The sequence below is a fragment of the Melopsittacus undulatus genome, chromosome 24, assembly GCF_012275295.1.
Source record: "Melopsittacus undulatus isolate bMelUnd1 chromosome 24, bMelUnd1.mat.Z, whole genome shotgun sequence".
NCBI lineage: Eukaryota > Metazoa > Chordata > Aves > Psittaciformes > Psittaculidae > Melopsittacus > Melopsittacus undulatus.
Window position 1 is genome coordinate 166517 of NC_047550.1, and position 11520 is coordinate 178036.

General features: G+C 53.3%; 1 protein-coding gene across 2 annotated transcripts; it reads left to right on the top strand.

The window, feature by feature from the left end:
- The first annotated feature begins 47 nt into the window (after positions 1–47).
- On the top strand, positions 48–4858 carry LOC117437629 (DNA-directed RNA polymerase II subunit RPB9). Of its 2 annotated transcripts, none has more exons than XM_034072162.1 (6): positions 48–161; positions 1546–1600; positions 2885–2958; positions 3602–3676; positions 4301–4352; positions 4755–4858. In XM_034072162.1, the coding sequence occupies exons 1-6, from the start codon at positions 88–90 to the stop codon at positions 4815–4817; spliced, it is 393 nt and encodes a 130-aa protein (XP_033928053.1). In that variant the 5' UTR covers positions 48–87; the 3' UTR covers positions 4818–4858. The 2 variants fall into 2 exon arrangements, with proteins under 2 accessions (XP_033928053.1, XP_033928054.1); XM_034072163.1 differs by having other exon boundaries at positions 53–131.
- Positions 4859–11520: the final 6662 nt, after the last annotated feature.

The window sequence follows — 11520 nt, forward strand, 5'->3', positions numbered from 1 at the left end:
AGAGAGGGGCGGGGCTAAGAGGGCGGAGCTGTTTGTGCTGGCGGAGGTGTTGTGTCCCTGCGCGGCCGCCGTTGGGGCTCTGTGCGCATGCGCGGAGCGGCCATGGAGACGGACGGGGCCTACGAGCCGGGGTTCGTGGGGATCCGGTTCTGCCAAGAGTGGTGAGGGGAGACCCACAGAGATCTATAGAGACCTATAGATACCTATAGAGACCCTATAGACACCCTATAGACAATCTATAGATACCCTATAGACCCCATAGGTGCCCTATAGACACCCTATAGAGACCCTATAGATACCCTATAGACACCCCATAGACCCCATACGTGCCCTATAGACACCCTATAGGCACCCTATGCACACTCTATAGACACCCTATAGACCCCATAGGCGCCCTATAGACACCCTATACACACCCTATAGACACCCTATAGACAATCTATATATACCCTATAGACACCCTATAGACCCCATAGGTGCCCTGTAGGCACCCTATAGACACCCTATAGACACCCCAGAGGTGCCCTATAGGCACCCCATAGACCCCTATAGACACCCCATAGGCACCCCATAGACACCCTATAGGCACCCTGTAGGCACCCCATACACCCCATAGGCACCCTATAGACACCCCATAGACCCCATAGGTGACCTATAGACACCCTATAGGCACCCCATAGACACTCCATAGACACCCCATAGGCACCTTATAGACACTCTATAAACACTCTATAGACACTCTATAGATCCCATATGTGCCCTATAGACACCCTTTTTATATACACATTGTCTGTCCCTTATCTATTTTGATATATTCCTCATGTACCCCTTATGTATTCCTCTAAACCTTTATGTACCCTTATATACCCCCACATACCCTGTATGTCCCCCATATTCCCTGTGTACCCTTATATACCTCTCATATACCATTATATGTTTCCATATACTTCTGTATACTTGCTGTATACTCTCTTATATGTCCCCATATACCCTCAATATAACCTTATAGGTTCTATACGTACTCCCATATACCCTTGTATATACCTATATATTCCTATATACCTCTGTACCCCACACGTCTTCTATACTGCTATATACCTTTATGTACCCCCTATGTACTCCCCTATACTTCTATGTGCCTATGTCCCCAGTGTACCTCCTACATACCCCATGTACACCCATATACCCCAATATACTCCCCTATAGCTTCTATACATCCTTACATACTCCCTATATACCTCTTATACCCCTTTATGCTCTTATATACACCTTTATATTCTCCATATAAGCCCTATACACACCCTACATACTCTCTATACATCTTCTATGCCCCCTTATGCCCCCTTATACACCTTTATATTCTCCATATACGTCCTATACACACCCTACATACCCTCTATATACCCCTTATGCCCCATACACCCCCATATACCACCCATATACCCCCATATACCCCCCCATATACCCCCCATATACCCCCCATATACCCCCATATACCCCCCATATACCCCCATATATCCCCCATGTAACCCCTCTTCCCCCCAGCAACAACATGCTGTACCCCAAGGAGGACAAGGAGAACCGGATCCTGCTCTATGCCGTGAGTGCCCCGCCATACTGATCCCAATGGGATGCAGCCCCCAGGTCCATATAACAATGGGGGGGGGGGTTATAAGGACCAGTCCCAGTGTGATAATGGGATAACCCCCCCACATGCCCCCCATTTGGCCCCCCATTGCCTCCCCTTTGCCCCCTCTTTAACCCCCCCATTGCCTCCCCTTTGCCCCCTCTTTACCCCCCCCATTGCCCCCCATTTGCCCCTCTTTACCCCCCATTGCCCCCCATTTGCCCCCCCATTGCCTCCCCTTTGCCCCCTCTTTACCCCCCCATTGCCTCCCCTTTGCCCCCTCTTTACCCCCCCCATTGCCCCCCATTTGCCCCCTCTTTACCCCCCCATTGCCCCCATTTGCCCCCCCATTGCCTCCCCTTTGCCCCCTCTTTACCCCCCATTGCCCCCATTTACCCCCCCATTGCTCCCCGTTGCCCCCCATTTGCCTCTCATTTGCCCCCCCATTTGCCCCCACATTGCCTCCCATTTGCCCCCTCTTTACCCCCCCATTGCCCCCTCTTTACCCCCCATTGCCCCCCATTTGCCCCCTCTTTGCCCCCCTTGTTCCCATTTGTCCCCCCATTGCCTCCCCTTTGCCCCCTCTTTACCCCCCATTGACCCCATTTGCCCCCCCATTGCCCCCCATTTGCCCCTCTTTACCCCCATTGCCCCCATTTGCCCCCCCATTGCCCCCCATTTGCCCCCATTTGCCCCCATTGCCCCATTTGCCCCCTCTTTACCCCCATTGCCCCCCATTTGCCCCCCCATTGCCCCCATTTGCCCCCTCTTTACCCCCCCCATTGCCCCCATTTGCCCCCCCATTGCCTCCCCTTTGCCCCCTCTTTACCCCCCCTTTGCCTCCCTTTGCCCCTCTTTACCCCCCCATTGTCCCCCATTTGCCCCCCCATTGCCTCCCCTTTGCCCCCTCTTTACCCCCCATTGCCCACATTTGCCCCCCATTGCCTCCCCTTTGGCCCCTCTTTACCCCCCCATTTGCCCCCCCTTGCCCCCCATTTGCCCCCTCTTTACCCCCCCATTGCCTCCCCTTTGCCCCCTCTTTACGCCCCCATTGTCCCCCATTTGCCCCCTCTTTCCCCCCCCATTGCCCCCATTTGCCCCCATATTGCCTCCCCATTGCCCCCTCTTTACCCCCTCATTGCCCCCCCATTTGCCCCCCATTTACCCCCATTTGCCCCCCCATTGCCCCCCATTTGCCCCCCCATTGCCCCCCATTTACCCCCCCATTTACCCCCCATTTGCCCCCATTGCCCCCAGTGCCGCAACTGTGACTACCAGCAAGAGGCCGACAACAGCTGCATCTATGTCAACAAGATCACCCATGAAGTGGAGTGAGTTCATTAACCAGCCTCTAATTGGGCTCATTAATAGGGGCCATTAATGGGGATGGGCTGAGGGGGGAGCTCCTGCAGAGCATCATTAATAGGGGGATGGGCAAGGGGGGCAATAAAGGGAGAGGGCAATTAATGGGGTAATTAATAGAGATGGGTTGTTGGGGGTTAATAGGATTAATAGAGGGTAATTAATAGGAGTAATTAATAGAGATGGATTGTTGGAGTTAATAGCATTAATAGAGGGTAATTAATGAGAGTAATTAATAGAGATGGGTTGTTGGAGTTAATAGCATTAATAGAGGGTAATTAATGAGAGTAATTAATAGAGATGGGTTGTTGGGGGTTAATAGCATTAATAGAGGGTAATTAATAGGGGTAATTAATAGAGGTGGGTTGTTGGGGGTTAATAGCATTAATAGAGGGTAATTAATAGGGGTAATTAATAGAGGTGGGTTGTTGGGGGTTAATAGGATTAATAGAGGGTAATTAATAGGGGTAATTAATAGATATGATTGTTGGGGGTTAATAGCATTAATAGAAGGTAATTAATGGGGTCATTAGGGAAGGGCTAATTGGGGTTAATTAATGGGGGTGCTCATTAAAGCACTAACGAAGGAGTTAACCCTCCCCCCCCCCCCAGTGAGCTCACCCAGATCATTGCGGACGTGTCCCAGGACCCCACATTGCCCCGAACTGAGGATCACCCCTGCCAGAAGTGAGGCCACAGGGGGGGTCATGGGGACCCCCTTAATGCCCCCCCATGCCCTTAATGCCCCCTCCATCCCCTTAGTGCCCCCCCCATCCCCTTAATGCCCCCCATCTCCCTTAATGCCCCCCCATCCCCTTAATGCCCCCCCCATTCCCTTAATGCCCCCCCAACCCCTTAATGCCCCCCCATCCCCTTAATGCCCCCATCCCTTTAATGCCCCCCCCAACCCCTTAGTGCCCCCCCATCCCCTTAATGCCCCCCCATCCCCTTAATGCCCCCCCATCCCCTTAATGCCCCCCATCCCCTTAATGCCCCCCCCTCCCCATTGCCCCCCCATCCCCTTAATGCCCCCCGTCCCCTTAGTGCCCCCCCGTCCCCTTAGTGCCCCCCCGTCCCCTTAGTGCCCCCCCGTCCCCTTAGTGTCCCCCCATCCCCTTAATGCCCCCATCCCCTTAATGCCCCCCCCATCCCCTTAATGCCCCCCATCCCCTTAGTGCCCCCCCCGTCCCCTTAGTGTCCCCCCCATCCCCTTAATGCCCCCATCCCCATTGTCCCCCCCATCCCCTTGTTGCCCCCATCCCCTTTTATCCCCCCTTGCCCCCCCCCCATCCCATTTATGCCCCCCCATAGATGCGGCCACAAAGAAGCCGTTTTCTTCCAGTCCCACAGCGCCAGAGCTGAGGTGAGACCCCCCCTGACCCCCCAAACTGCCCCATATCCCCCTTTACCCCCCCCATATCCCCCTTTACCCCCCCCATATCCCCCTTTACCCCCCATATCCCCCTTTACCCCCCCCATAACCCCTTTGTGTCCCCCCCATAACCCCTTTGTGTCCCCCCCCATAACCCCTTTATGTCCCCCCCCATATCCCCCTTTACCCCCCCCATAACCCCTTTGTGTTCCCCCCCATAACCCCTTTACCCCCCCATAACCCTTTTATGTCCCCCCCCATAACCCCTTTATGTCCCCCCCATAACCCCTTTATGTCCCCCCCATAACCCCTTTGTGTCCCCCCCCATAACCCCTTTATGCCCCCCCCATAACCCCTTTACCCCCCCCCATAACCCCTTTATGTCCCCCCCAGGATGCCATGAGGCTCTACTATGTCTGCACTGCGCCCCACTGCGGCCACCGCTGGACCGAGTGACCCCAAACCCCCCATTGGGGCTGTCACCCCAAAACCTCCTGTACCCCCCCCCCCCCCCCCCAGCGCTGGGGGTTGTTTTGGTGACAATAACGGCTGTTTTGGGCAAAAAAGGGTCCTGGTGGTTCTGGGGGGACCTAAATCAGAGCCCTGGGACCCCTAAATGTGCCGGGGGGGACCAAATGCATTGGTGGATATGGGGCTGGGATCCAGGTGCAGCCCAACTGAGGCCTCCAAAACGGGTCAGAGTTGGAGAATTCCCTAAAATCCCACCAAAAATGGGTCAAAATAGGAAAATTCCCAAAAAATCACACCCAAAATGGTTCAAAGTTGGAGAATTCCCTCAAATTCCACCCAAAATAGTTCAAAGTTGGAGAATTCCCTAAAATCCCACAGAAAATGGTTCAAAGTTGGAGAATTCCCTCAAATTCCACCCAAAATAGTTCAAATTTGCAGAATTCCCTAAAATCCCACTCAAAATAGTTCAAAGTTGGAGAATTCCCTAAAATCCCACTAAAAATAGTTCAAAGTTGGAGAATTCCCTAAAAAATCCCACCCCAAAATGGTTCAAAACTGGAAAATCCCAGGATTATCCCACCCAAGCTCTCCAGCACTGCTTCCACTATGGATATGGGGCTGGAATCCAGGTGGGACAGACCGTGCTGTGGTAGGAGATCTGCATCCCTATTCCCAAAAGCAGGAATTGTGTGTTGGGATCAAGCCCATCATGGAGGAGGTGGAAGGGATGGGGGGGGTCCCATTCCCAGCCTGTTCCCAGCAGCCTATGGGCACATCCCAGTGGATCCATATGGGATCAAACCGGCAACGGGATAACAGCATTAATAACGTTGGGAACAACGGGATAACGGCGTTAATAGCGTTGGGAACAACGGGATAAGAACGTTAATAGCGTTGGGAACAACGGGATAAGAACGTTAATAGCGTTGGGAACAACGGGATAACAGCGTTCCTAACGTTGGGAACAACGGGATAACAGCGTTAATAACGTTGGGAACAACGGGATAAGAGCGTTAATAACGTTGGGAACAACGGGATAACAGCGTTAATAACGTTGGGAACAACGGGATAACAGCGTTAATAACGTTGGGAACAACGGGATAACAGCGTTAATAACGTTGGGAACAACGGGATAACAGCGTTAATAGCGTTGGGAACAACGGGATAACAGCGTTAATAACGTTGGGAACAACGGGATAAGAACGTTAATAACGTTGGGAACAACGGGATAAGAACGTTAATAACGTTGGGAACAACGGGATAACAGCGTTAATAACATTGGGAACAACGGGATAAGAACGTTAATAACGTTGGGAACAACGGGATAAGAACGTTAATAACGTTGGGAACAACGGGATAAGAACGTTAATAACGTTGGGAACAACGGGATAAGAACGTTAATAACGTTGGGAACAACGGGATAAGAACGTTAATAACGTTGGGAACAACGGGATAAGAACGTTAATAACGTTGGGAACAACGGGATAACAGCGTTAATAGCGTTGGGAACAACGGGATAAGAACGTTAATAACGTTGGGAACAACGGGATAAGAACGTTAATAACGTTGGGAACAACGGGATAACAGCGTTAATAGCGTTGGGAACAACGGGATAAGAACGTTCCTAACGTCCCATCAGGGATGCTCATCCCTGTTTCCCGTTGCTAGGAAGCCGCAGTTCGTTACTATGGCAACGGCGCTGCGTGATGGACGCAGCACGCTGCTGCCGCCGCCGCGTGACGTCACGGAGCGCGCCGGGGATGCCCCGGTCCTGCCCCGCTCCCCAGGGCTCCAATGGGGAGGAGACCGGTAACGGGGGGGAATGGGGGGGGGCTATAGGGTGTTGTCTATAGGGGGGGTCTATAGGGGGGGTCTATAGGGGTGTTCTATAGGGGTGTTCTATAGGGGGGCTCTATAGGGGGGCTCTATAGGGGTGTTCTATAGGGGGGCTCTATAGGGGTGTTCTATAGGGGGGCTCTATAGGGGGGCTCTATAGGGGTGTTCTATAGGGGGGCTCTATAGGGGTGTTCTATAGGGGGGCTCTATAGGGGTGTTCTATAGGGGTGTTCTATAGGGGTGTTCTATAGGGGGGCTCTATAGGGGTGTTCTATAGGGGGGCTCTATAGGGGGGCTCTATAGGGGTGTTCTATAGGGGGGCTCTATAGGGCGGCTCTATAGGGGTGTTCTATAGGGGTGTTCTATAGGGGGGCTCTATGGGGGGCTCTATAGGGGTGTTCTATAGGGGTGTTCTATAGGGGGGCTCTATAGGGGTGTTCTATAGGGGTCTTCTATAGGGGGGGCTCTATAAGGGGGCTCTATAGGGGTGTGCTATAGGGGTGTTCCATAGGGGGGGCTCTATAGGGGTGCTCTATAGGGGTGTTCTATAGGGGTGCTCTATAGGGCGGCTCTATAGGGGTGTTCTATAGGGGGGCTCTATAGGGGTGTTCTATAGGGGTGTTCTATAGCGGTGTTCTATAGGGGTGTTCTGTAGGGGGGCTCTATAGGGGTGTTCTATAGGGGTGTTCTATAGGGGGGCTCTATAGGGGTGTTCAATATGGGGGCTTTATAGGGGTGTTCTATAGGGGGGCTCTATAGGGGTGTTCTATAGGGGGGGTTCTACAGGGGGGCTCTATAGGGGTGTTCTATAGGGGGTGTTCTATAGGGGTGTTCTATAGGGGTGTTATATAGGGGGCTGTATATGGGTGCTGGGTGCTCTCTATGGGTGCTGGGTGCTCTGTTGGTGTTCTCTACGGGTGCTCTATAGGGGTTCTGTCTATGGGTGCTCTCTATGGGGGTGCTGTATAGGGGTGCTATGAGTGCTCCCTATGGATGCTGTATCTGGATGCTCTATGGATGCTGTATCCGGATGCTCTCTCTATGGATGCTGTATCCGGATGCTCTCCCTATGGATGCTGTATCCGGATGCTCTCCCTATGGATGCTGTATCCGGATGTTCTCCCTATGGATGCTGTATCCGGATGCTCTCCCTATGGATGCTGTATCCGGATGCTCTATGGATGCTGTATCCGGATGCTCTATGGATGCTGTATCCGGATGCTCTCCCTATGGATGCTGTATCCGGATGCTCACCCTATGGATGCTGTATCCGGATGCTCTCCCTATAGATGCTGTATCCGGATGCTCTCTCTATGGATGCTGTATCCGGATGTTCTCCCTATGGATGCTGTATCCGGATGCTCTATGGATGCTGTATCCGGATGTTCTCCCTATGGATGCTGTATCCGGATGCTCTATGGATGCTGTATCCGGATGCTCTATAGCTGCTGTATCCGGTTGCTCTCCCCACAGGTTCCCCGTTCCGGTTGTGTCCGCAGGGGAGGGGGGGTCAGCTCCGGACCCCCCCCAGGTCCCAGCGCCCCTGGCTCCACATCGCCCCCTGCCGGGCACCGGTGAGGATGCACCGGATGGGACCGGGGGGGGGGGGGGGGGGCGAAACGGTCCTGAAACGGTGAAGAATGGTCCAAAACGGTCCTGGGGGGTCTAAAACGGTCCTGGAAGGGTTTATAATGGTCCTGAAACAGTCAGAATGGTCTGAAACGGTCCTGAAATGGTTTAAAATGGTCTAGAAGAGCCCCAAATGGTCCTGAAAGGGTCCAAAATGGACTAAAATGGTCTTGAAACGGTCCAGAATGGTCCGAAACCGTCCTGGAAGGGTCCATTCTGGTCTGAAAATGATCTTGGAAGGGTCCAAAATGGTCTAAAATGGTCCTGAAACAGTCCAGAATGGTCCAAAACGGTCCGGGGGGGGGTCTAAAACGGTCCTGGAAGCGTTTAAATGGTCCTGAAATGGTCCCGAATCGTCCAAAACATCCTTGGGAGGGTCTAAAAGGGTCCTGGAAGGGTTAAAAATGGTCCTGAAACAGCCCTGGAAGAGCCCCAAATGGTCCCAAACGGTCCTGGAAGGGTCTATACTGGTCTAAAATGGTCCAGAAACGGTCCAGAATGGTCCAAAACGGTCTGGGGGGGTGGTCTAAAACGGTCCTGAAAGGGTTTAAAGTGGTCTAGAAGAGCCCCAAATGGTCCAAAACGGTCCTGAAAGGGTCCAAAATGCTCCAAAACAGTCTAAATTGGTCCTAAAACAGTCTAGAATGGTTTCAAAACGGTCCTGGAAGTGTCCAGAACGCTCCGAAATGGTCTAAATTGGTCCAGAAACGGCCCAGAATGTTCAAAATGGTCCTGGAAGGGTTAATACTGGTCTAAAATGGTCCAAAACGGTCCAGAATGGCTCAAAACGGTTCAAAACGGTCCTGGAAGGATCCAAAACGCTCCAAAATGGTCTAAATTGGTCCAGAAAACAGTCCAGAATGGCTCAAAACGGTCCAGAATGGTCCGGAACGTCTCTGGAAGGTCCCAAACGCCCCTTGGGGGGGGGGGGAGGGGGTTCAGGACCACCCGAGGCCGTTTTTGGGGTGAAATCCCCGTTTTTACCCATTCCCACCCGTTCTCCCCCAGGCCCCCGCCCCCCCCCCCCGCTGACCCCGCGCTGACCCCGGCGCTGAGCACGCGGGAGCTGGCGGCGCTCGCGCATGCGCTGCAGCGGAAGCTGAGGGCCCTGCAGCAGCGGCGCCGGCGCCACCGCGCACGCGTGGAGGCCATGGAGGAGCTGGTGCGGAGCATGCGCAGTGCGGGCGGCGCAGCGGGGGTAGGTGGGGGGGGGGACGACCCAATGTCATATGACCTTATTCCATAGGGATCCATTGTCCTTATTCCATAGGGATCCATTGTCCTTATTCTATAGGGATCCAATGTCCTTGTTCCATAGGGATCCAATGTCCTCATTCCATAGGGATCCAATGTCCTTAATCCATAGGGATCCAATGTCCTTATTCCATAGGGATCCCAATGTCCTTATTCCATAGGGATCCCAATGTCCTTATTCCATAGAGATCCCAATGTCCTTATTCCATAGGAATCCAATGTCCTTATTCTATAGGGATCCAATGTCCTTATTCCATAGGGATCCCAATGTCCTTATTCCATAGGGACCCCAATGTCCTTATTCTATAGGGATCCAATGTCCGTATTCTATAGGGATCCAATGTCCTTATTCCATAGGGATCCCAATGTCCTTATTCCATAGGGATCCAATGTCCTTATTCCATAGGGATCCCATTGTCCTTATTCCATAGGGATCCCAATGTCCTTATTCCATAGGGATCCAATGTCCTTATTCCATAGGGATCCCAATGTCCTTATTCCATAGGGATCCAATGTCCTCATTCCATAGGGATCCAATGTCCTTAATCCATAGGGATCCAATGTCCTTATTCCATAGGGATCCCAATGTCCTTATTCCATAGGGATCCCAATGTCCTTATTCCATAGGGAACCCCAATGTCTTGTCCATAGGCATTCCAATGCTCTGTCCACAGGGATCCCAATGCCCTGTCCATAGGGACCCCATTACCCTAACTCCATAGGGACCCCAATGCCCTGCCCATAGGGCCCCCAGTGCCCTGTCCATAGGGACCCCATTATCCCAATTCCATAGGGACCCCAGTGCCCTGTCCATAGGGACCCCATTACCCTAACTCCATAGGGCCCCCATTGCCCTGTCCATAGGGCCCCCAGTGCCCTGCCCCATGGCCCCCCCATTGCCCCCCTGCAGCCCCCCCTGCTGCCCCCTGCTGCCATCGCCTGCCCTGAGGAAGAGGAGGAGGAGGAAGATGCTGGAGCCCCCCCGATCCCTGCGGAGCCCCCCCCGGAGCAGCCCTGACCCCCTATAGGGGGGTGCCCTATAGGGTGCCCCCATTGGTGCTCTATGGGGGGGGGGATACCCCCTATGGCTTTAATAAAGGATGGAGGAGGTGAGTGTCTGAGGGTGCTTCCTCCTATGGACCCCTATGGGGGGCTGAGCCTATGGGGGCCATAGGTGGGCTGCGGAGTCCTTGTCCTATAGTCCCATATCCCCCATCCTCTATAGGCCTGTGCCCCCATCTGCTACAGCACCTCTGACCCCTGTCCCTTATGGCCCCATACATGCTGCCTGCTCTGTTCCCTATAGCCCTAGACCTATAGACCCACATCCCCTGTCCCCTTTATCCCTGTAGCTCCATATGCCCCATTACCTGTAGCACTTGTACCCCACTTCCTCTAGGGACCCCGTACATTGTCCCCTATGGCCCCCACTACATCCCCTATAGACCCCACACACCACCCCCTATAGCCCCATACACCATCATTTATAGCCCCGTAATCCATCTCCTATATCCCCTTAGACCATCCCCTATAGCCCCATACCCCATCCTCTATATCCCATACACCATCCCCTATAGACCCCACACCCCATCACCTATGCCCCCATACACCATCCCCTATAGCCCCATACACAGCCCCCTATATCTCCATAACCCATCCCCTATATCCCCATACACCGTCCCCTATAGCCCCGTAATCCATCCCCTATATCCCATACACCGTCCCCTATAGACCCCACACCCCATCCCCTATGCCCCCATACACCATCCCCTATAGCCCCCATATACAGCCCACTATAGCTACCATACACAGCCCCTATATCCCCATACACCGTCCCCTATAGCCCCATAATCCATCCCCTATGCCCCCATACACCATCCCCTATAGCCCCCATACACAGCCCACTATAGCTACCATACACAGCCCGTATATCCCCATACACCGTCCCCTATAGCCCCGTAATCCATCC

Bases quoted from the DNA above. Each gene is read 5' to 3' on its own strand.
- LOC117437629 (XM_034072162.1), top strand. From the start codon at position 88: ATGCGCGGAGCGGCCATGGAGACGGACGGGGCCTACGAGCCGGGGTTC. The intron at 1,601-2,884 runs GTGAGTGCCCCG...CATTGCCCCCAG, and splicing joins ACCGGATCCTGCTCTATGCC to TGCCGCAACTGTGACTACCA. The intron at 4,353-4,754 runs GTGAGACCCCCC...TGTCCCCCCCAG, and splicing joins CCCACAGCGCCAGAGCTGAG to GATGCCATGAGGCTCTACTA.